At 43.0% G+C, this 24,927-nt stretch overlaps 1 protein-coding gene across 3 annotated transcripts in view; it reads right to left on the bottom strand.

Moving 5' to 3' along the window:
• Positions 1 to 24,927, bottom strand: part of MAP2K4 (mitogen-activated protein kinase kinase 4) — a 139,753-nt gene that overhangs the window by 2,993 nt on the left and 111,833 nt on the right. For all 3 annotated transcript variants that reach the window (XM_086686051.1, XM_086686052.1, XM_086686053.1), the window contains 3 exons: positions 14,782 to 14,859; positions 12,912 to 13,060; positions 1,406 to 1,451 (listed from right to left, as the gene is read on the bottom strand). In XM_086686051.1, the coding sequence (XP_086542177.1) occupies positions 1,406 to 1,451; positions 12,912 to 13,060; positions 14,782 to 14,859 (273 nt within the window). The remainder of the gene's footprint in view (positions 1 to 1,405; positions 1,452 to 12,911; positions 13,061 to 14,781; positions 14,860 to 24,927) is intronic.

Raw genomic sequence — 24,927 nt, 5'->3', positions numbered from 1 at the left:
ATCTGAGAGCCAGGAAGAGCCACATGAGTATGGGTTGCCACTCCCCGTGGGACACAGGCATAAGCTTCAACCTCCCATATCCCCCATGTGCAGAAGGATCTTAGAGAAGAGGCTGTTTCAGTGCTCCAGACCCTGCTCTGAAAGAGGCTCGACAGAATCCCATCCTGTGAACTTCTGCCCCCGTCCCCTCCGAAGCCACCAGCCCCGTATCTGCGTCACAAGCCCACCCTTTCACACGCTATTTCTACCAGTGTCTTTCTTTCATGGCTTCTCTAAGTACGTGGGCTGGATATCTTCGGAGTCCCTGCTGGCACAGACCAGAAGTTTGACCTAACACCCTGGACAGCTAGGCAAGGGCGTCTTTGCTTCAACCACATTATTGATTAGGTCACAGCATTTTGTTCACTGCCAGGACCAGAGCCATTCCAGCACTGCTTAAAACAACCAAGTCCCAGGGATGGGTGAGCTTTTGAAGAAATGGGAATTTGCTGTATGATGTAAATTTGCATTGAGAGAGTTTAATACAGAATAATTTTGAATAATTTTGTAGGGGCAGCTTGGTGGCTCGGTCGGTTAAGCGTCCGACTTCGGCTCAGGTCATGATCTCGCGGTTCGTGAGTTCGAGCCCCGCGTCGGGCTCTGTGCTGACGGCTCAGAGCCTGGAGCCTGCTTCGGATTCTGTGTCTCCCTCTCTCTCTGCCCCTCCCCTGCTCACGCTCTGTCTCTGTCTCAAAAATAAATAAAACATTAAAAAATTTTTTTAAATTACTTAAAAAAAAAAAATAACTTTGTTACACACACACAGGCCAGGCAGTGGACGGTGGCTCCTGAAATGAATGTTAAAATTCTGGGGGGTAATTTTTATGACATGTCAAGGCCAAATTTTTCCATGAGAATCTAGCCAAAAATTAGGAGGAAAATGTAACTTCAAATTTTCTCTTTCCAAATACTGGTTTCAAACATTATTAAAAAAAAAAAAAAAACACTCAATGGTGGGGTGGGGGGTGGCGGTGGGGGTACCTGGGTAGTGGAATTGGTTAAGCATCCAACTCCTGATTTTGGCTCAGGTCATGATCTGGCGTTTGTGAGTTTGAGCCCGGCGTCAGGCTCCACGCTGACAATGGTGAGCCTGCTTAGGACTCTCCCCCGCCCCTCTCTCTCTCCTTCTCTCTCCCTCTCTGCCCCTCCCCTGCTTATACTCTCTCTCAAAAATAAACATTAGAAAAAATAAAATTATTAAAAACATAATAATAAAATACTCAATTAGGTCAGGCTATTTGTTGAGAACACAGGAGACCATTACTTGCTTAGAGAATGAGCATGCTAAGAGCATTTGGGCAAGGAAATAACTAAAATTCCCAAGGTCTCATACAAATAACTAAAATTCCCAAGGTCTCTTACTTACCAGAAGTTCTTTATACTTTGGCCTTTTGGATTCATCCTTCGTAAGGCTAAAATAACAGAAAAATACCATTATTAAAACGGAAACACAGTTACCCAAGTGCTTTTCTTTTCACAAGTGAAGTATCACAAAGAACCAAGCAGTTTTTTCCCTTCAGATACAAAAGGAACAAAGAGAACAACCTGCCAGATGTACGTACACACACACACACACACACACACACACACACACACACACACACACACACACGCTTAAACAATTTATAATCTAAGGATTTGTCCTCAGGATATTCAGTGTAGAAGCATTAGTGGAAAACAAACAAGTTAACTACTGATTACAGATTACAGCACAGCTGCGAATACTACGAATAAATGTACGAATGTGCGTATAAAATCGTGTGTATGCACGTGTTTTCTAAATACATACACGAGTATTTATACTGACACCACCTAAGGGAAACCAGAAGTCTGGGAAGTAAACTATATACAAATTTTATCAATTTATCCTTAGATTTTTTTTTTTTTTTTTAATTTTTGAGCTCTGTATTTCAATCCTGTGTCCTTTGGTCCAAACGTGGAGAGCACCACCGCCTTACTAAGGACTATATTGATATAATAAAACACTCTGCGCTGATATTTTTGCCTTGAATCCTACCTTGTCTAATTAATGTGGCCAGAGGTATTTTCATGTTGTTTATCTTTACCATATTGGTCTGGGACCATGTATCTTAGTCACCCCTCTCTTCCAATCTCAATTAAATTCTTTTTTTTTTTTTTACTCGCAAAAGTTAATTAACACTGACAACATAGTTCATCTATTTCTTTTTTCTGATTAATTGATTTTTATTTATTTTGAGAAAGAGAGAGAGAGAGCAAGGGAGGGGCTAGAGAGGGAATCCCAAGCAGGCTCCGCACCATCAGCATGGAGCCTGACGTGGGCTTTGAACCCACGAACCGTGAGATCATAACCTGAGCTGAAACTAAGAGTCAGGCCTTTAACCGACTGAGCCCCCTCACCTGTTTCCAAACTCAGTGCTGTTTTCTATATTCCATACCTTCTGGGCGGGATGTGGCGCTGTGCTATGGCGACCATACCTACACCGAGTTCCAGTAGGAAGGGATTCTCCTCGCAGACAGCCCTCAGTGGCCAGCCTCTTCGGGATGACCTGGGCTGAAGAGACCCACCTTAGCCTCCCTGGGGCAGCCTGAGCTCACGACTGCTCCACAGAGGGGCAGGGAAATCAAGACGCTCACGCACGTCGGGCCAACCCTGGAGGGTCATCCCAGTGGTACGCCTTGCCTGTAGAGGTCTTTGTTAAGATCGTACTGCAGGCCAACTTCCCTCTGCTCCTCCAGCTGTTGATGGCAAGGTCACCGCCATCTCATCCGCTTCCCACACACTGATCTCTGCCTCAAAAGCCTGGCTTCTGGGACGCCTGGGTGGGCTCAGTTGGTTAAGCATCTGACCTTGGCTCAGGTCACGATCTCACAGTTCGTGGGTTTGAGCCTCACATCAGGCTCTGGAGAACAGTGCAGAGAACTGCTTGGGATTCTCTCTCTCCGTCTCTCTCTACTCCTCCCCAAGTCACGCTTTCTCTCACTGTCAAAATAAACAAACTTAAAAAAAAGAGAAAAGCCTGCCTTCCAGGGAACCAAACTGCAACACCCTTCTCCTGGGTTCACTCTCCTTCTGGGCCAAGTATATCTTTTCAAACAATCTATGAATGGTTAACTCTTAACTCTTTCCATTCCTGGAAAAATCCGTATTTCCTCCTTATTTTGAATTATAATGGAGTGCCGACGTATAAAGCTTTAGGACAAGGCTAACAATTCTTTTTCCTCCGTGGAAAGAAGGAGCTATGGCTCGTTTTCTGGCGATTACTGTGGCTCATCGCAAGGTGGCTGTCAGTCTAATTGATTACACCTTCCCAGACAGTCTACGTTCCTGCTGACTTCTACACTACTGTTCTCCACTCGTCCTTCAGGGCATTTAGATACACATTTAGATACTTTGTGTCTCCCACACGGCACAGAGATTTGATTCCAAGCTGAGAACATCAAGTCTCAAATGCTTCGCCACATGATCTCCAATACTGCTTCTCCCACTTCCAGAATTATGTTCCGCCACATTCGCTACATGTATCTTACCAGTTCCCTTTCTGTTCCCCCGGTGCTCAACCAGTCTTTCACGCAGTTGAATCTGTGTCATGTTGGGAAATCCCTGTGGCCTATCTGCCAACTTCCCCAGTTCTATCCCCAGTTGTTTCCGGCCTAGAGTACATCAAATATGCGGTCTTTTGTATCGACGGCTAAGTTTTTTTCATTTCTAAATCTCTGCATCAGTTTTCATAGCCAACTGTTTATCATTTCTGTTTTACTTCTTTCTCAGCTTTCTAAAAAAATTTTTTAAGGCTTCTTTATTTTTGAGAGAGACAGAGAGTGAGAGAAAGGCAGAGCACAAGCAGGGGAGGGGCAGAGAGAGAGGGAGACACAGAATCCTGAGGAGGCTCCAGGTTCCAAGCTGTCCGCACAGAGCCTGACACGGGCCCCGAACCCATGAACCACGAGATCACGACCTGAGCCGAAGTCGGACGCTTAACTGACTGAGCCCCTCAGGAGCCCCACTTCGTTCTCAGTTTTAATCGAACTTACACCCTCATTTCCTCGGACAGCCTAAATATACTTATTTTATTTTGAACGGTATTTTGGACTAGTCCACAAGCTCAGCTTGATTTAAAGTAAATTCATGTTTTGTTTTATTAGTTGATTTTTTTTTTTTTTTTTTTTTTTTTTTTTTAGCATCAGACTCCATGCATTTTGGAATTCTGGCTTGCACGGTGCGCACGCTTATGCATGCATTTGTTCTGCAAATCTCAGAGTGCCTAGCCGGTACTACAACCCGAAGCAGGAGCTAGAGCTAGATAGACCCATTTCACCGCTGCTGCTCCTTTTTGGGTCCACCGCTACAGAACAAGGTCCCCCAACGGCTCTTTCAAGTTCCAGCCCCCTGCTGATATTGGGATTATTATAGATCCAGTCCTCTGGTTACACAAACAGTATCTATGCCCTTGCCATTCTGTGTCCCTGCAGCACGCGGTGGCCCAGGCAGTGACTGACATGGGCATGTTTTCACTCCCCAGATCCTGATTTCTAGGCAGACCCCAATTCCTGTGGATCCCTGTCCGGAAAAGAGCACTTGTCGACCTCTGATCGTGCAGGAAGTGATGTCCTGGGCAGAGCAAGGCCAAGGCTTCAGACCTCCAGAGCATTTCCATCACATCGGTCATCCACACAGATGTTTACTTCGTAAAGCTGCCACAATCTTAGGTTTTTGATTTTTCCGTGTCAACTACTGTAGCAAAAAGCTGCACCAACGTATAAACTCATGATGCCATTTGAGTAGAAATGTTTAACCAAATTCTTATTAACACTGAGGATCTTCTGTTTCAGAATTACCACTGCCATTAGTTTGGTCCCACTTATCACGTGAAACCCAACCAGTTAAACCCCACGCATCCAATAAGGTTTAGTCACTTGTCAAATTAACGTCAATGAAATACAATTTTAAAATTTACCTCCTTAGCCACACTTGGAGTGCTATGGCCACCACAGTGGACAGGGCAGGTTACAAAACTTTCCCATCATTTCAAAAGTTCTGCTGACAGCTTCAGACCCACTTTTCAGTTTACTCATCTCGCTTCAATCACACCTAATCTGTTTATTCCAGCCACTGAATTTTTAACGTATGCTTTTTATCTCTGGACGTTCCCTTTTGTTCTTCATAGATTCGTGTTCCTTGCTTCTATTTCCGAGCTTCTTCATTTTTCTTTAAATGTATGAAAAGACTTTTTCTAATTGTCCTAATATCTGAAGTCGTCGGATCTATCCCTGCCATCGGTTGTTTCTACTAATTCTCGTTCCTTGTGCTTGGGAGTGAGTGTTGGCATTTCTTCTGAACTCACGCTGCACTCGACTTTTTCCTGGGGAATTCTGGGGCCCTCGCTTGAAGGATCTGGTCTTGCTTCTGCCGAACAACTAGTCTTTCTGATCAGTAGCCTCTTGGAATCCTTACCTCCCATAATTTATTGAAGTCACTTTTTCTTCACCTGAAGTACAGTTGACACACACTGTTACGTTAGTTTCAGGCGTACGACACAGCGATTCAACAAGTCTGTGCGTCAGGCTGTGCTCCCGCTGGTCACCATGCGACGCCATTGCAATGTCACTGACCACGTTCCCCACGCTGTGCCTCTTATCCTCATGACTTACTCACAGGCACAACTGGAAGCCTGGCCCTCCTTCCCCCTCCATCCCTTTCATTCCTCCCCTGCCCTCCTCCCCTCTGGTGACCATCAATTCTCAGTTTTCCCAGGTCTGTTTCTGCTGTTTGTTTATTCATTTGTTTTGTTTTTTCAGATCCCGCGCATAAGTGAAATCATGGCATCTTTCTCTGATTCCTTTCGTTTAGCATAATATCCTCTAGCTCCATCCATGTTGTAACAAATGACAAGATTTTCTTTTTTTATGGCTGAGTAATATTTCATTACACTCAGGCACGCGCACACCCACCCTACCCCACATCTTTATCTGTTCAACCATGGATGGATACAGGCTGCTTCCATATCTTGGCTATTATAAAAAAATGCTGCAGTAAACACAGCGGTGCATACATTATTTCTGAATTCATGTTTTCATTTTCTTCGGCTAAATACCCAGTAATAGAGCCACTGGATTGTATGATGTTTCTACTTTTAATTTTTTCAAGACCATCTATACTGTTTTCCACAATGGCTGCACCAATTTGCATTCCCACCAACACTGCGTGAGGGTTCCTTTCTCTCCACCCCCTTGCCAACACTTGATATTTCTAGGCTTTTTAATTCTAGCCATTCTGACAGGTATGAGGTGATACCTCATTGTGGTTTTGATTTGCATTTCCCTGACAATGAGTGACACTGGACTTTTCATGTGTCTGTTAGCCATCTGGATGTCTTCTTTGGAAACATGTCTATGCAAGTCCTCTGCCCATTTTTTAATGGTATTATTTACAGTTTTTTGGTGTTGAGTTGTACGAGTTCTTTACATATTTTGGATATTAACCCCTTACTGGAGATCTTACCTCCCGTAATTTCTGATTCCACGTAGTTTTAGAACTCTGTGGACTCCATGGCGTTGTTCTAATGCTGCTACATTTTAAAAGATACCAGGAAACGTTTAACCAGTATTTTAGTAGTTTTGGTGCAATTCCTGTCCTGGATCGAATGCACCCTAATAATCTAAAGTGGTCTCACCCATCATAACACTCGTCAGGTACTGCTCTGATTCTATGTCTTTCTACACTGGTGTGAACATTAATGTGTGCCTGTGTTTTCAACGAAAGCTTGTCAAGTTTTCTCTCTGAATGCAAAAAACAACAACAAAATCTTACAACATCCCTAGATGGCTTTTTTTTCCCCTCCCCTCCGAGTTAATTTGGTCTGGTACTATAATTTAGGGACTCAAGGTTTTCTTCAAGTAAAGATAATTTTTATTTTAATTCTCTCTCTACTATAATCAGTTAAGTGGGGTCTCCTGGATTTTGTTCTCCAGGACTCCTTTCGTGTGTCTCCTGTTCGTCTTTCTTACCCCTCGTCTGCAGGATTCACTCAAGGGTGTTTCCTGCTCTATAGACTCGGTCAACCGTGCAATACCCAATATGCTGTTTACCACCATTTCCTCCTCTTCAATTCAGAAACCATGTTTGTTCATTGAAAACCCTGTCCTGAATTCAAATTCATCCATTCTGACCAGTTTTCGTCCCTGACTTCTTCACTGGCAAATTTTACAAGGGAGTGTTGGCTCCAATTTTGCAGGCTGATACGACGCTCATCTTCATTTGTGTTTCTTCACACCCCCCAGGGCATCAGTGCTCGTGGAATGTGACGAGCTGACCCCGGTCACAGCCCTGGGTGACTGGGAGAAAGAGTAGAGGGCCATCTCTGGAGCATTGTCACCTTGCCAAGGGATGCGTTTCCTGGGTTGTTAGGACAGCTTCCGCTGTGCTCCCAGACTCTGACCAACACAAGTGTCCTCAGCAAGAGTTACTTCAGCAGAGCCTGAGCCAAGGAGAAGGCAGGGGTGAACACTGCCGAAGAGTCCCGGCCGTGCCTGGGATCCAGTAGAGAATGCTCCCTCGAGACATTTTTCGGCTCGAGATAAGCTTCCTAATTGCCTGTCCCTCAAGCTGCCTCTTTTTCTGGGTCCTGCTGTGCCCAGCTGAGCAGTTCCTGTGCAGATCTCCTACCGTCCCCGTGGCACTCTCCCTCTGTGCATGCAAACTCTGCCATCAGTTGGCCCATCCCTGAAGTCAGTCTCATCTGTGCTATTTCACAAGAACTCCTTGAGGACAGTGCAAGTAAAGGCTGGGTTTCCCTTTTTAAAATTCCATTAATGACTTAAGGGGCACCTGGGTGGCTCTGCCAGTTAAGTGTCTGACTCTTGGTTTCGGGTCAGGTCATGATCTCATGGTTCATGGGATCGAGCCGTGCACTGGGTTCCGTGCTGACAGTGCTGAGCCTGCTTGGGATTCTGGGTCTCCCTCTCTCTCTGCCCCTCCCCCACTTGTGCACACTTTCTCTTTCTCTCAAAATAAACTTCAACAAATCTGTTAATGATTTAAATAGGAAGTTAAAGCAGGGAGAATTTAAACTGTGAGCTGGCGTCATCATTTTGGTCCCTAAGTGCTTCTTCTTATTCCTTAAGCGAACTTTTTTTACATTTATTTATTTTATTTTTTATTTTTTTATGTTTATTCATTTTTGAAAGACAGAGAGAGACAGAGCACGAGCGGGGGAGGGGCAGAGAGAGAGGGAGACACAGAATCGGAAGCGGGCTCCAGGCTCCAAGCTGTCAGCACAGAGCCCGACGCAGAGCTTGAACCCACGAACTGTGAGATCATGACCTGAGCTGAAGTCGGATGCTCAACGGACTGAGCCACCCAGGCGCCCCCCCTTAAGCGAACTTTTGATTGAAGCATACATTCAGGAAAACACACACGCCCTAAGCATGGAACAAAAATAAAGAGTATCAATATTCTGATTCTGTTACCTTTTATTCATTCTTGTCTGCTTTTTCAAATTCCACGTCAATGAAACCATACACGCTGTTTTACGTATTGCTTCTTTCACTCAACACTGTTTGAGGTTTACCCGTGGCTGAGTGTAGCAACAGTCCAACCTCCGATGCTGTGTACCACTGTGCTAACAATGCTAGAACTTAGTGTCCACTCTCCTGGGGATAAATGCTGTTCTCTTCCCTACATTTATTTATTTATTTTTGAGGGAACAGAGAAGGGGCAGAGAGAGAGGGAGACAGAGAATCCCAGGCAGGCTATGCGCTGTCAGTGCAGAGCCTGATGCGGGGCTGGAACTCACGGACCCTGAGATCACGACCTGGGCCGAAATCAAGAGTTGGCCACTTTACCAAGTGAGCCACCCAGGCCCTCCTTTCTGACTGGAGATTATTACGAATACGCTGTTCTGAACATTCTTCCACACGTCCTTTAGCGTGCCTCTGTCTCTGCTTTCGCTGGGCATCCACTTGGGACAGAATTGCTGGAGCATAACGTAGGCACCAGCTGTATTCCACCGGCCGTATGAGATACTGCCAATCTCCCAATGACACTGCAGCACATACAGTCTTACAGCTACTGCACGGGACTTCCAGGGGCTTCCCGACCCTCCTGTACCGTCAGCCTTTTAAACTGTAGTCAATTCTGGTGACGGTAATGGTATTTCATCGTAGGATTTCATTTGAGTTCCCCTGATGTCCCATCACACCCGAGGAACACCCTTTCATATGCTGACAGAGCACCCGAATATCATCTTTTTAAGCACCTTTTCATGTATCTGGCCATTTTCGGCTGTCACTTTCATAGTGTAAGTGTTCTATACTCATAGGTACTCTCTACGTATTCTGATTGAAAGTCCCGTATTGAGTGTCTGCACGGCAAGGAGACCGCATGGGAGGGCATTTCATTCAGTGGTGTCTCCTCATCAAAAGACGTTCTCAGTTTTAACGAAATTGAATTTTATCAATCTCTTCTTTTACGCTTAGCAGCTTTCTGTGTGCTGTTGGGAGAAATCTTAATCTACCCAAAGACCGTGAGACTATGTTCCCATATCTCCTATATGCTTTTAACTCACACAACTGAAGAAACTCAGTTTGGCAGAAAAACAGCTCTAGGGGAGTACTGAGAAATGTGGCCAGGGCCATAAACCAGGTCCAGGTTATAATGGGTTTTGAGGGGCCCCTGGGTGGCTCAGTCAGTTAAGCGTCCAACTCTTGATCTTGGCTCAGATCATGATCTCATGGTTCGTGATTGTGAGCCCCTCCTCAGGCTCTGTGCTGACAGCTGGAACCCTACTTGGAATTCTCTCTTTCCCTCCCCCTCTCTCTGCCCCTCCCCAACTCATGCTCTCGCTTGCTCTCTCTCTCTCTCTCTCTCTCTCTCTCCCTCCCTCAAAATAAACAACAACAACAAAAAGTTTTTTTTAAATAATAATGTGTTTTGAAAGCCATGTTAATTTAGTCTTTATTTTAAGGGCCAGGGTAAGCCTCTAGACCAGTGCTCTCTAATCTTTTATTCATTACTGCCCTAGCTTCCTGTGAAATTTCAATTCCGCCAATCTGCAGACGTTCTGTAGCAGCCCTTTTGAGGGCTGCAGACCATTACGCTATCCAAGAGGTTTTCCTCTCCAGAATAAATTTCTGCCCCCTTAGGGGTGATAGCACGCTGTTAAAAATGCATGCTCTAGGCAGTTTTAAACAAAAAGTAACATGATCAGACGTACATCAATAAAAATACAACTCTGACAAAAAGGAGAATGGTTTGGCACAAAACGGCACTGGATTACGAGGAAACCAATCAGAAACCTGAATGATCCAGGTTAACGAGGACAGAAAATGCCCAGGAACAGTGGAAGGGAGGATGGACAAACACAGAGAGCTGATAGGAGCAGGTCATAAAAATAGATGTACTTCAACTACGGCCCCTGATGATCTGGAATGAGATGGAACCATGGACCTACTCAGGGAAAACAATGGAACACTGATGTCTATAACCATTATCTACAGGGGAGAACTGGCAACGAGAGACACAGAAATTTAAAAAAATATACAAGTACTACACATAGGTGCAACAAAACCAGTCAAGAGATCAAGGGACTGGGCGCCTGGGTGGCTCAGTCAGTTGAGCGTCTGACTCTTGATTTCAGCTCAGGTCATGATTCCAGGGTCGTAGGATCAAGCCCCACATCAAACTCTGAGCTGACAGTGTGGAGCCTGCTTGGGATTCTCTCTCTCTCCCTCTCTCTCTGCCTTTCCCCTGCACACACACACACTTTCTCTCTCAAAGTAAATAAATAAATACTTAAAAAAAGACCAGACCAGGGGCTCCTGAGTGGCTCTGTCGGTTAAGTGTCCGACTTCGGCTCAAGTCATGATCTCACAGTTTGTGAGTTTGAGCCCTGTGTCAGACTCTGTGCTGACAGCTCGGAGCCTGGAGCCGGCTTCGGATTCTGTCTCCCTCTCTCTGCCCCTCCCCCTCTCTCTCTCTCTCTCTCTCTCTCAAAAATGCATAAACATTAAAAAATTTTAAAAATAAAGGGGGCGCCTGAGTGGCTCAGTTGGTTAAGTGTCCGACTTCGGCTCAGGTCATGATCTTGCAGTCTGTGGGTTCGAGCCCCGCGTCGGGCTCTGTGCTGACAGCTCAGAGCCTGGAGCCTGTTTCAGATTCTGTGTCTCCCTCTCTCTCTGCCCCTCCCCTGTTCATGCTCTGTCTCTCTCTGTCTCAAAAATAAACATTAAAAAAAATTAAAATAAAATTTAAAAAATAATTTAAAAAATAAAACAAAGAGATCAAGGGATTAAACAACTCTTAATTATTTTAGAAATTATGCTCTTGGACTCACACAGATTACTTTAACCAAATTACTTCATTAAAATGGAATATATAAAATTATCACATGCAATTATATAAACTGTATAGGTGTTTGCAAACTGGTAAAAATGGAAGAAGCAGGGGCACCTGGGTGGTTCATCTGGTTAAGCATCTGGCTCTTGATTTCAGCTCAGGTCATGATCTCACAGGTTCGTGGGATCGAGCCCCATGTTGGGCTCTGTGCTAACCATGCAGAGCCTGCTTGGGATTCTCTCTCTTTCTCTGTCTCTCCCCTCTCCCCCGCTTGGACAAACTCACTCTCTCTTTCTCTCTCTCTCAAAATAATATATAAGCTTAAAAAAAATAAAAAAGGAAAAAGCAGCCAATTTGAGTCATGCTAATGGTCCTCTTCCACCTAGAAAAACCTGAGGTATCCGTCACCCCCTGGGAAACCATTGCAAAAGGAGAATTTCATTACAAAAGATGAAAGGGACTTAAAAACTAGAGTCTAACAAATATTTTCTAATTATTCAAAAAGAGGGCAATGCTGGACCATGAAATGTTAAGTCTTACAGGGCCTAGAAAGAGGAGGGAGATAGCGTTCTTGGCAAGAAAAAAATGAGCAGAAAAAGGAAAGCATTTTCAAGAACGCTTTTTGCCCAGAAACACATTATTTTAAATCATGTTGGATAAACAGAACAATTATCAAAAATATTCAAATGATAACAAAACAGGTGTCATTTATAACACGGACTGAAACAGGGGCACCTGGGTAGCTCAGTCAGTTAAGCACCCGACTTCAGCTCAGGTCATGATCTCACAGTTCGTGAGTTCAAGCCCCGCGTCGGGCTCTGTGCTGACACCTCAGAGCCTGGAGCCCGCTTCAAATTCTGTGTCTCCCTCTCTCTCTGCCCCTAGCCCCTCACATTCTGTCTCTCTCTCTCTCTCTCCCTAAGATAAATAAAACATTAAAATACAGACTGAAACAGTACAAAGCACGACTGTGTTCCTGCCGTATCTGCACGTTCTTATTTTTACGTTCTACGCACACGCAGGTGTGCACATGCACACACACCTGTTAAAAGGTGGACAAACAACACCAGGTGTCGGGCTCACACCTTCCCCGGAAGCGGCTTTCAGAGAGCCAGTACTCAGCCGACCCACCAAGCTTTGGGTGGTCTCTCCTACGTGCATCGCACTATGTCACAGCCTGTGTCGGAGCAGAGGGCCAGCCCTGAAATGCCAGTCTGACCTGGTGGGTTCTTGACTTCGTAAAAGCTTCCCCGCAATTCTAGCACAACTGCACTGTTAGAGCCGCACCTGAATAAGATGATCAGTCTCGCAGAGGCTGGATTTCTTGTACCAGGTACTAGAAATCAGTATCCAACTAGCAGAACACAAGAGCGATGCTCTCTGGGCCCGCTGGAACCTTCCGTGTGGCCAAAGTGGCCCAGAGTTCTGGCACAGAGGCAGAGCGACAGGAAGAAGGCCACCCCCCTTCTAGGGCATGGAGGCCCAGTGTTGCAGGGAGCCAGGAACACTGGCTGTTCTCACCGCGTGTTTGTTGCGCATTTGGACATCACGTACTCACCACAAGTTGACAAAGTTGATGAAACTGGGGGAGAACTCCCTTTCCTCCGAGTTACTCAGCTGTGGAGGGTCTCCTTTCACGACTTGTGTTAGTTGATCGAATACACTATTCCACTTTGGGTAAGGAAATCGGCCTGTGGCTAACTCGTACTAAAGAGAACACAGAGGGAAAAGCAAGACATACAAGATATATAATTTTCCCAATTAGTAAGGCTAAGCGGAAGGGGTGTTTAGAAATCAAGGTAATACAGAGAATTCCGTATCAACTGAGTTCAAGGACTGGGACTAAAGGAAACCCCAAACTTAAGCCCGGACCATGTCCCCACCACATAAGAGCTGGGATAGCCCTCAATTCTGATTCCTTTGTGTGAAGGATCCTGGAAGGTTGGCTTTAGAACACTCTTGGTACAAAGTCTGCACAGTCGATAGTTATCTGAATGGAAGGCCACGTCCAGAACAGTGGTCATATTCATTTTTAAGGGAAGAGAAGGTTCAATCAACAAAAGCCCAACCTGAGCTCAAAGGAAGCAATGTGCGATTCTGTTCCCCAGCCATCCTGTGGTTACTACAGTTCTGACCACAGCCAGGTATTACCACAAGAGAAGAAATCAAGTCTGGATCAAAACCCCAATGGTGGGGTGCTCAGGACAGCATCTCTAAACCATCCCAAACCAGATCCAAAGGATCTTACAGACGTTATGTCCCAATTGGTCAAAGGTCAATTCTCCCCTTTCTCTTGCTCTGTTCTGAGGATAATGAAAACCCAGAAATTGTGCTTTTTCCGAAAAAATAGGTCTAAGTCTGCAGCATGGCCTAAATGAGCCCCGTTTTAGGTATGCTGGTAGGTGATTGCTATGCGAGGGTGTGACCCCAAGCTCATGAGAGAAGAAGGCATCTGAGAGGCAGCACTGAGGACAGCGTCTCAGGGCTTCTTCCGCTGAGGGCCGTGGGACCTCATTACAAAGGGGAGGAAATGAACGGGAAAGTTTGGGGCTGCCTACCAAACAGGGCACAGCCCCATCTAGTGATGGGAAATTCACAGCCCATGTAGAAGAAGCTGTCCAAGGTCAGAAAAACACCACCAAGCCGTGATAAAGCCGCAAGCACAAGAAATCTAAAATTTCAAAACAACATTTGGTAACAAAGATAAGTAATGAGCAAATACAGATAACTTTTAAGATAGAAGGAAAATTTCAGTACAGGTACAGGTGAGAAAGAAGAATTTGCTTAATTGTGCTTAGCTGCAAGTTAAGTAGCTTCCTTACTATTCTTTCTCAGTGTTGTTTGAAGGTAGAACTTTCATTAGGTTTATTACCTCGGATGTTCTGGTTCCACAAGAACTGAATTACTTGTAGCTCATTCACGTGTGACTTTTCTGTTCAGTGAGTAGAAGATTCCAAGTAGAAACTCTGCTCGTCCGTGTAAACACATACACCTAATACACATGCTGTACAGAGAGTACATGCTATTCCCGCTGGAGGCGGCAGGAGACAGGTGCCTTCACCGCTGCACTGCCCGTGGGGGCGCCGCCCTCCCCCGTTCCTGTTCCTAGTGCGGTTGCTGACACCTCGTATCTGTGGCCAAGGGACCCAGCACGACACCAAAGAGCCCAAGGCACTTCGTAAACCTTGAGGGAAACTGTCAACTCTGGTTTGATTTTTAAAGTAAAACACATACTTTTTTTCAACAACTAGAAGATATAGTCCCTGTGATTATGACCATGGAGGAAAAAAACAGGTAAGTAAAGTCAAAGACTAGGGGAGAGAGAGAGAGAGAGAGAGAGAGAGAGAGAGAGAGAAAGGCAGTTCTTATGAGGGGTGGAAGACTGATAAAATTTTCTTTCAATGCTAAATCTACCATGACGAACGTACCAATGTGATCCCCAAACTCCAGACATCAGAGCGGACATCATATCCTTGTCGAGATGCACTTGGGTCTATTCTTTCAGGCTGGAACACAAAGAGAAGTCACAGTCATTAATCATGCAAACCCTCAAGGTTCAGGGTAGAAGCAACCGCTGGGTAGGTGGCTGAAATGCCAGCATACTTCTAGAAGAATCCACAAGTGGGGTCAGACTTGGAGCAACAGGAAGCCATCATTGTATTGAAAACAAGCAAGAACAATCCACAAAACCCAACCTAATGGCCACCTCCATAAAGGGAAAACAAAGTGACTCTTCTCATGTTCCCCCCTAACGACTCCAAAGCATGTGCAAACCGGAAGCTAAGAACAAAGAAAAAAGGAAGAAAACTGGAGAAGTGAAAAAAAAAAAATAATTACGGGGTCAGATTAGTAAGCAAGTAGTGGTAAACAGAAGAAGAAAAAAAAAAAAGACTAGACCTTCTCTGTTTCAGGGAATGAAGCCACACCACAATATATCTGAAATACAAGAGCAAATATAAACTCAATAAATTCGTTATAATTATTCTACCCACTCTTCATCACAAAGCTAAATTTAACACTATGCAGAGCTTTAAAGATACCTATTAGTCATTTTTAACCAAATGAGGCACTGGCAAAATATATTACCCTATCATGCAAACAGTGGAAGTCATCTTTAGTAATTCCCATGAAGGGAGCATTCTTTACATGTCCTTGAAATAAGGGACCATTAGTTCCATACGTGTCAGGGATGGAGAAGAGAACCAGTAGCACAGAGCTGATAGTCCCTAGGTAAGACTGAGAGTGAGTACTATTGAAAGAAACGTCCAGAAGTCTGATAGTTGACTGTTATAATCTCTGCCCCTCAGCAACAACTAGTTTGCAGATTTATTTTACATATTTTTGCTTTGAACAGGAGTACTGAGGCTGTATAAATACTCACTGGAGGCTACTTAGTTTTTAGTTGCGGGTATGTGTATTTACCTGAGAAGATACACATTACATAAAAATCCCGGACCGTCAACCAAGAGAGGCACATACTGTGCCCAAAAGAGCCAGGGTATACACACTTTTCTCAGGCTCACATGGAGCATTTGCTGACATAAACTATGTTCTGGGCCATAAAACACACCTTATTTTTTAAAAAAGAAATCATGCAAAGCGTGTTCTCGGATCGCGAAGTCACTCAATTAGAAACCAGTAACAGAAAGATATCTGGGCAATCCCCAAATATTTGGAGGTGAAACAACATACTTCTAAATAACCCGCAGATCACAGAGGAAGCCTCAAGATAAAGTAAAATAGGGGCGCCTGGGTGGCGCAGTCGGTTAAGCGTCCGACTTCAGCCAGGTCACGATCTCGCGGTCCGGGAGTTCGAGCCCCGCGTCAGGCTCTGGGCTGATGGCTCAGAGCCTGGAGCCTGTTTCCGATTCTGTGTCTCCCTCTCTCTCTGCCCCTCCCCCGTTCATGCTCTGTCTCTCTCTGTCCCAAAAATAAAAAAAAAAATAAACGTTAAAAAAAAAAAAATTTAAAAAAAAAAAAGATAAAGTAAAATAATACCCTGAACTAAGTGAAAACGAAACAGAACTCATGAAGCTTCAGGAAATGCAGCGAAAGTAGTATTCAGGGGGGAAATTCATAGTACTGAATAAATGCAAATACTAGAAGAGAAGACACAGCCAGCCATCAAAACCTAACCTCACAGCTTTAAGGAGTTTGAAATGGAACAAACCAAGGCCAAACCACTCAGAAAAAAAAAAAAAAAAAATCAAAAGAAGAGTGAAAAGTACGTGAAATAGACAAAAACAACAAAAATGACAACAGAATGCACACCGACTCTTCGGAAAGATCAACAAAACGGATAAATTTCTGGCTACAATGAGAGAAAAGGAGACATAACCAAATTACTGAAATCAGAACGAAAGGGGGGACATTGCCGTTCTTCCAGAAACAGACAAAATGGACACAGTTTTTGAAAATGAAACCTATCAAAAATAATAATAGAAATCTGAATAGCCGTAAAGCTATTTTTTTCAATGAATTTGTTATGAAAAACTTTCCCGTGAAGTAAAGTCGAACCCAGATGTTCTGGTGAACTCTTTCGACCACGCAAGGGAGAGATAAGACCAGTCTTACATGAATTTCTTTCGAAAACATTTTATGAGGTCAATTTATTCACTTGTAAAACATAATAAAGACATTATGATACAATTCGTAATCCTCATAAACACAAACTCAAAAACTATTAACAAAAATAGGGACAAATCTAATCTAGCAACATGTGAACCCATAATAATCATGACCAAATGGTGTTTATCTCAGGAATACAAACACTGGCTTAAAACCTGAAAAGCAATGGGATGCCCTGTATTTACAGAAAAATGGAGGAATATTATACCATCTTCTCAATAAATGTAGGATTGACATCTGAGAAGATTCACAATTCAACTCTCAGCACACTATGAGAAAAGAAGGAAACATCATGTCATAAAGAGCATCCAAAAACCAAGAGCAAATGTCACACTTTTTACCCATGAAATCTGGAACACTCTTTTCCTAATGAACACTGGAACAAGATAGGACTTCTGTTCAGCATTATATTGGAGGTCCTAGCCAGTCTAGAAAGCTAAGGAGGGAAGAAAAAAAACCAAACACCACACCACTGCCTTTACTCAGAGACACTTGAACTTCTATAACTGTTTACACAGACCATCCCTACTAAAGTTAACAGCAACACGAGCAGGGATACGGGGCGTGATGTCAAAATACGCAAATCTGTATTTATCTATGACAACAGAAACACGCTGGAAGATAGGTTTTAAAATTCCATTTTACAAGAGTAGCATCAAGGACCATGAATCGGTTAGGAATAAACGTAAAAGGCGCTCAAGGGTTCCTACACTGAAAACCACAAAACATGGCTGGCGGCAAAACGCCCTCAGTAAATGGAGGCACTGCAGGTACTGACGCACTTGCTAAGGCCAACATACGCACCAGTGAGTGGACAACAAATCGCGGTCCATCAACACAATGGAAACTTCTCAGCAATAACAAGAATGAGCTAACATACCCCATAGGACGGCTACCTCTTCAGCACATTGCGCTAGAGAAAGGCAGCGGCCAGACAAGCACATGGCGTGAGATTGCATTTGGATGAATCTCCGGGATGAGAAAATCCAACTGCATGGACAGAAAACAGGACCGAGGATCTTTTCTCAGTAACAGACATCTTCCTCTCCTGACTGATGAGCAGTCATTTGTCAAAATTCAAAGTGTGCACTTAAAATGGGTACCATTTGTGGTCTTGGGGGGGCAGGTCATTCTGAAACTGCTCTATGTTTCTAACATGTGTGTGTCGTGAAAACTTCCCCAACTCCTGTAATTATGTCAAAAAAGGATTCCATTTCCTTTCACTCACACTGGGGCCAACCCAAGGATTTTTTAACTGCCCTTTTCAGTTTGCTTGATATTTATTATTCATTAGGGCCGCTTCAGTTACAGGATTATGTGTATATTTTTGTCCATTAGGGATGCAAATGATTTCTGTCCCGTAACCCCCAACATTACTTCTTCATTGACCTGGAGATAATTAGCAGCATTTTATTTGGATGGGCCATCTCGTTCTTTCCTCAGTGACTGTAAATACTAAATGACACAAATGCTTTTATGCTAGTTTCAGCATCCTACCCGCCCAGTACTCTTCCCAATGAGTTAAATACATTTTGACATGTTCTTTCTTTACTTCCAATTGTACTATTTTTAACATCTAAAAGTTATTCATTGAGAGGAGTAGATATTTAAGATTCAAGAAGTTAAAGACCCAGCATCCTGAATCTAAAATCGAAGTATAGGTTTGAAAAACAAAAAGCTTGCCAGAAGTATAAAGGAAAACATCAACTTGGAGGATATGTCACATTAACAAAAATAGCAAAAAAAAAAAAAAAAAAAAAGATAAAATAATTTTATATCCAAAAACATATATAACAATAAATACACAAGTTACTTTGTATGCAAACATATAAAATAAAAACCAAGAAATAAGAAGAAACTGACAATTGAATGTTACACATTTTGAACTAATCCTTCTCAATTTGTTTGTATTAAAGAGGCAAAAAAGAAGTGTTACGTATATGTAATTAATAATACAGGTCTTTTCCAATATTTCACATTTGATTGATCATCTATCATGCTAAAAAGAATCTTAATATGTCTCAAAAGGCAGAACATATGGGCCAAAAAGCTTTGATAAGAAATAAGTCAGGAAATTAAAAAGAAATCAATGAAACTCTTTGTACTGGTTAGCTATGATGTATAACAAATTATCCCAAAACTGAATAGCTTAAAACAACATATATTATCTCACGGTTTCTGTGAGTCAGGATTCAGGGAATAGCTTTGATGGGTGGTTCTGACTCGGGTTATCTCATGACTGAGGTCAAGATGTCAACTAAGACTTAAGGCTTTTCTGGGTTCTGGAAGATTTGGCACTAAGCTCATTCACCAGGTTCCTGGCAGGAAGGCTTAGTTCCTCACCACACGAGTCTCTTCATAAAGCTACCCAAGTGTCTTCACAACATGGCAGCTGGCTTCCCCCAAAGTGAGCAATCCAAGAAAGAAAGAAGGAGCTACAGTGTTTTTATACGGCCTGCTCTCGGAAAGGACACCCTGTCCTTTCTGCCATATGCTCTCATTAGGAGTGACTCACTAAGTTCGGCCCATACATCAGGCAGTACTTAGTCTCCACCTTATAAAGGGAGGGGTATTAAGGAAATTGTGGACACCTTTTTAAACTACCACACACCTGGCTACTAAAAAACATTCCAATAAGCAGTTCTTAAAACTAATATTTAAAAACCTAAGGGGGCACCTGGATGGCTCAGTCAGTTAAGTGTCCAACTCTTGATGGTGGCTCAGGTCATGATCTCACAGTCGTGAGATCAAGCCCCGCATTGGGCTCTGCACTCAGCATAGAGCCTCCTTAAGAGTCTCTCTGTCTCTCCCTCTGCCCCTCTTCCTAGCTTGTACCCTCTAAATAAATAAATAAATAAATAAATAAATAAATAAATAAAACCAACTAAGAAAACAAAATACGTATGTGAATACATGTACACGTTCACACACGCCCACATGCATCTGATGCTGAGGAAATAGCAAAACCTCACAGATTTTGAAGAATCATCTACCTTTCCCCAAAGATTTCTGGCTCAGAAGGATTTCAGTCTCAAAGAATGGAAAATTATACCACCACAAATGTTCTGAAGTCTGGGGAAACTTTTTTGAGCTCAAGGAGATCAAAGATATGTTTCATTCACAAGATGATCACTAACTTTTTACTATATGAACAAACTAAAGATGGAAAATTTCCCAATTCGATTTTTAAAGCTAGCATAGCCTACAGAAAACCTTCATAATATAAAGTATGAACCAATCTCATTTAAACACTTTTATGCAGAAATTATATTACCATACCACATGTAAAAATACATTAAACATATAAACTATGAGCCATGTAGGGATCACTTCCGGAAGGCCGGAATGGTTCAACCGCAGAAAACATGTTACTATGATTTGTCATACCAGTAGCGACACAGGAAGAAACATTTCCTCATGGCATGATTGATACCAAAAGGGCATTTAATAAAATTTTTAATAGCTGTTCCTAATTCATGCTCATCTTCATTCTCTCTCTCTCTCTCTCTCTCTCTCTCTCTCTCACACACACACACACACACACACACACACACACACACACACGTACACACACAGAAATGCACAGACTTTAATCAGAAAAAAAGTATTTGGTTTCAAGTGAGAAAAAACATGAGAATCGTACAATCAATATTGTCATTCAGTACTGATCTAGAAGTATGAGAAAAGTAAATACATACAAATGTATAAGAAATATCAATCAACAGAAGGAGAGCCAAGGCAAAAATTATTTGCAGAATGGTACCTTGAGTACCATCTGAGATCAATTCAAATTCAAAAATGAGGCAGATTAGTACTTTGGCTGGTTATAAAATTAACAGTCATCTAAATAGCTTCCCTGTATATCAGCAATGTTAGGAAAACACATTATGTGACATTTAAAATAGCAACAAAGGGGCGCCTGGGTGGCGCAGTCGGTTAAGCGTCCGACTTCAACCAGGTCACGATCTCGCGGTCCGTGAGTTCGAGCCCTGCATCAGGCTCTGGGCTGATGGCTCAGAGCCTGGAGCCTGTTTCCGATTCTGTGTCTCCCTCTCTCTCTGCCCCTCCCCCATTCATGCTCTGTCTCTCTCTGTCCCAAAAATAAATAAACGTTGAAAAAAAAAATTTAAAAAAAAAAATAAAAAAAAAAAAAATAAAATAGCAACAAAAAACTGTCTTAGCACCCAAGAATATAGCAGGGAGCCAACTAAATAAAGACTGGGGTCTTGGGGCGCCTGGCTGTTTCAGTCAGTAGAACACGCTATTTTTGATCTCAGGGTTGTGAGTTCCAGCCCTATGTTGGCTCCAGGTTGCTTAAAAATAAATTCTAGGGTCGCCTGGGTGGCTCAGTCAGTTGGGCGTCTGACTTCGACTCAGGTCATGATCTTGCGGTCCGTGAGTTCGAGCCCCGTGTCGGGCTCTGTGCTGACAGCTCGGAGCCTAGAGCCTGTTTCGGATTCTGTGTCTCCCTCTCTCTCTGGCCCTCCCCCGTTCATGCTCTGTCTCTCTCTGTCTCAAAAATAAATTAATGTTAAAAAAAAATTTTTTTTTAATAAATAAATTTTAAAAAAAAAGCAAAGATGGGGGTCTCAAAGGGCTCACAATCTAGTCAGGAGACACATATACACATACAAAATACAAAACACATACAAAACAAAAGACACATACAAAAACAAAGAATCAGGTGGTGATGAGGGTTATGAAGCAAAGTGGGGTCAAGGAGATGAGAGGAACAGGTCAGATGTGGTGGTCCAGGAAGGACTAGCCAAGCACATGGCATCTGCTCCAAGACCTAACTAAAGTGAAAGACCGCCAACGTTAAAAATATTCACAGAGGAGAGAGTTCAAGGGAGAAAGGAAAAGACCCCCAGGTAGGAACATCCTCCAGAAGATGCACGTGGAACACAGAGGTCGGTGTGGTGGCCAGAGTGTGGCAAGCAAGGCAGAAGGTAACGTGTGGACAATTCTGAAAGACAGTTGGGGCCAGATCATATAGAGCCTTCTAGGCCCATTATGAGGATTTGGGGATGAGTTTTAAGCAGAGAGGTGGCATAATTTAACAATGCTCAGAGAGGGTAACCAGCTGTTACATGAAGCACAGACTACTAGAGCAAGGTTAAACGGAAGACCATTCTAGAGACTAGAGCAATCAGGCAGGCGAGACATGCCAGTGGCCGGACCAAGAAACGCTGGTGGCTTAAACATTTTTTTTTAATGTTTTATTATTTATTTTTAAGAGATAGAGACAGATTATGAGCGGGACAGGGGCAGAAAGAGAGGGAGACACAGAATCCGAAGCAGGCTCCAGGCTCCGAGTTGTCAGCACAGAGCCCGACATGGGGCTCGAACTTACGGAACCGTGAGATCATGACCTGAGCCGAAGTCGGACGGTTAACAGACTGAGCCACCCAGGGACACCACCCCCCTTTTTTCTTCAAAGGAACACTAGTTGTTTTCAAAAGACAGCGGGTTCTATGCCTTGAAAGTAAAGCAGACAGCATTTGCTTATGGACAGGATGTAGAGTATGAAGAGGAAGGAAATGAAACTCTAAAGTCTGTGCCTTGAGCAACTGGAAAGAGGGGTAAGTATTTACTGAAATATAGAGAAACTGGGGAAGCGGAGGCAGCTCCCAGATTTTGTAGGGAGCAGAGGAGTGATATGATGAGGTCAAGAGCTTGGGAATAAACTTGTTATATGTGCAACTTCTGTGGGATCTAAGAAGTAGTACAAAGTAGGAAACCAGACATATAATTTTGGAGTTTACAAGTGAGGTGTGGACAGTAAGAAATGTATGGGCACTCATCATCCCCGAGCATCTACTAAGTGACAGAAGCTGTACATCATGGAACAGAGACAGAAAGAAAGTATTAATCCCTAAGACTGGATGATGGACTCACTAGAAGAATCTGGGTAGTTAAGGGAAAAAAAGAGACTGAATACTCAGCCCTGGGGCATACCAAAATAAAAGAGATCAGGAAGATGAGAAGCCCTAGAGACCCAGGAGAGAGGGGCCAGTCAGGAAGGTAGCCAACAGCACATAAATGTCATGGAAACCAAGAGACAAAAGTCTTCAAGAACATAGTATTTTCAACATCCCAGGAAAATTAAGGAAGGTCATGGCTCCAAACTGACCATGGGCTTCAGCAACAAAAAGATGGTGATTGCTCTAATGACAGCAGTGATGTCATTCAGTGATGGGGGTAAAAGAACCCATAAGAATGGGGACAGAAAGAATAAAAGGAGAAAAAGGACAGACAGTGGGTATAGACAAGTATTCAGAATGGACAACAAAAAAAATTTTAAGTTTATTTATTTTTGAAATAGAGACAGAAGGAGACAGAGCATCCGAAGCAGGCTCTGTGCTGACAGCAGAGAGCCCAAGGCGGGGCTTGAACTCATGCACTGTGAGATCATGACCTGAGCCTAAGTCAGATGCTTAACCGACTGAGCCACCCACGCGTTCCCAGAATGGACAACAATATTTTAAAGAATTTATTAAGAAATGTGTGTAGCCAGTTAAGAAGGAAAAATTAACAGACAGTAAGATAACTTGAGCAAATAGAGAGAAACAAAGTATTCTTCGCTGGGAGGACTAAATAATATAAAAATGCAGTAACCAAAGGAATTTAAGACTGTAATGAAATGCCAATACAATTCCCGCTATTTTTAATAATGATACACTATTCAAATGAAACATACAGAAAGAGGATACAACACAGTCCAGAAACAGTCCCAAATCCAAGGATTTAGTACAAGAGTACTGATTCTGAACAATGGAATTTGAATAATCAGATAATTAAAAATATAATTTTTATTTTATGGGTGAGGGGGTTTGATTAACAATGCACTTGTCACAATGAGCGGTGAGTAATGCATAGAACTGCTGAGTCATCATATTGTACATTACATTGTACTATGAGACCAACACCACTGTATGCTAATTACCTTGAATTGAGAAAAATAAATAAAAAGTTTTAAAAATTCATGACTAATCATTTGTGGGGACAAAAGTCACACTCTTTCCCCTGATAATTCACTAATCCTGATTACATCAGGATTAAAAACCTGAAATGTTAGGGGCACCTGGCTTACTGGGAGGGGCATGTGACTCTTGGGGTTGTGATTTCGAGCCCCATTTGGGTGTAGAGATTACTTGAAAAAAAAAAACTTAAAAAAAAATTTTTTTTTTTTTTTTTTACCTGAAAAGTAAAAAAAACAAAAGCCTAAACTTAGGTACTCAAATGTGAGTCTACAACCATTTCTGATCTCGGCACCAGGAAAACCTTTCAAGATATGCTAACAGCCAGAAACCGTAACGGTAACCCTGATAAGCTAACCACATTGAAATTTTCTATTTCTGTAATTCAGTCAAAAATTTGTAGAATTTAAAGACAAATGACAACTTCTGGGAAAACATACGAAACCTAACAAGAAAAGACTGAAGTCCTCATTATATTAATACATCAGTACAAAAGACTGGCATCCTGGGGCGCCTGGGTGGCGCAGTCGGTTAAGCGTCCGACTTCAGCCAGGTCACGATCTCGCGGTCCGGGAGTTCGAGCCCCGCATCAGGCTCTGGGCTGATGGCTCAGAGCCTGGAGCCTGTTTCCGATTCTGTGTCTCCCTCTCTCTCTGCCCCTCCCCCGTTCATGCTCTGTCTCTCTCTGTCCCAAAAATAAATAAACGTTGGAAAAAAAAAAAATTAAAAAAAAAAAAAAAAGACTGGCATCCTAATAGAAAATCTGGCAAAGGATAATACAGAAAAGTGGCCAAATATAAGAAAAAATGCAAAAGTATATAACTTTCTCAATAATTTTGAAATATGTAAGAAAAAACCCTTGAAGTTTTTTTTTTTTAACGTTTATTTATTTTTGAGACAGAGAGAGACAGAGCATGAATGGGGGAGGGTCAGAGAGAGGGAGACACAGAATTGGAAGCAGGCTCC

This window comes from Puma concolor, chromosome E1 (genome assembly GCF_028749965.1).
Source record: "Puma concolor isolate L17-30 chromosome E1, mPumCon1.1.hap2, whole genome shotgun sequence".
NCBI classification, from domain to species: domain Eukaryota; kingdom Metazoa; phylum Chordata; class Mammalia; order Carnivora; family Felidae; genus Puma; species Puma concolor.
The sequence above is the reverse complement of the archived record's forward strand: the minus strand, read 5'-3'. Positions and strand labels throughout refer to the sequence as shown.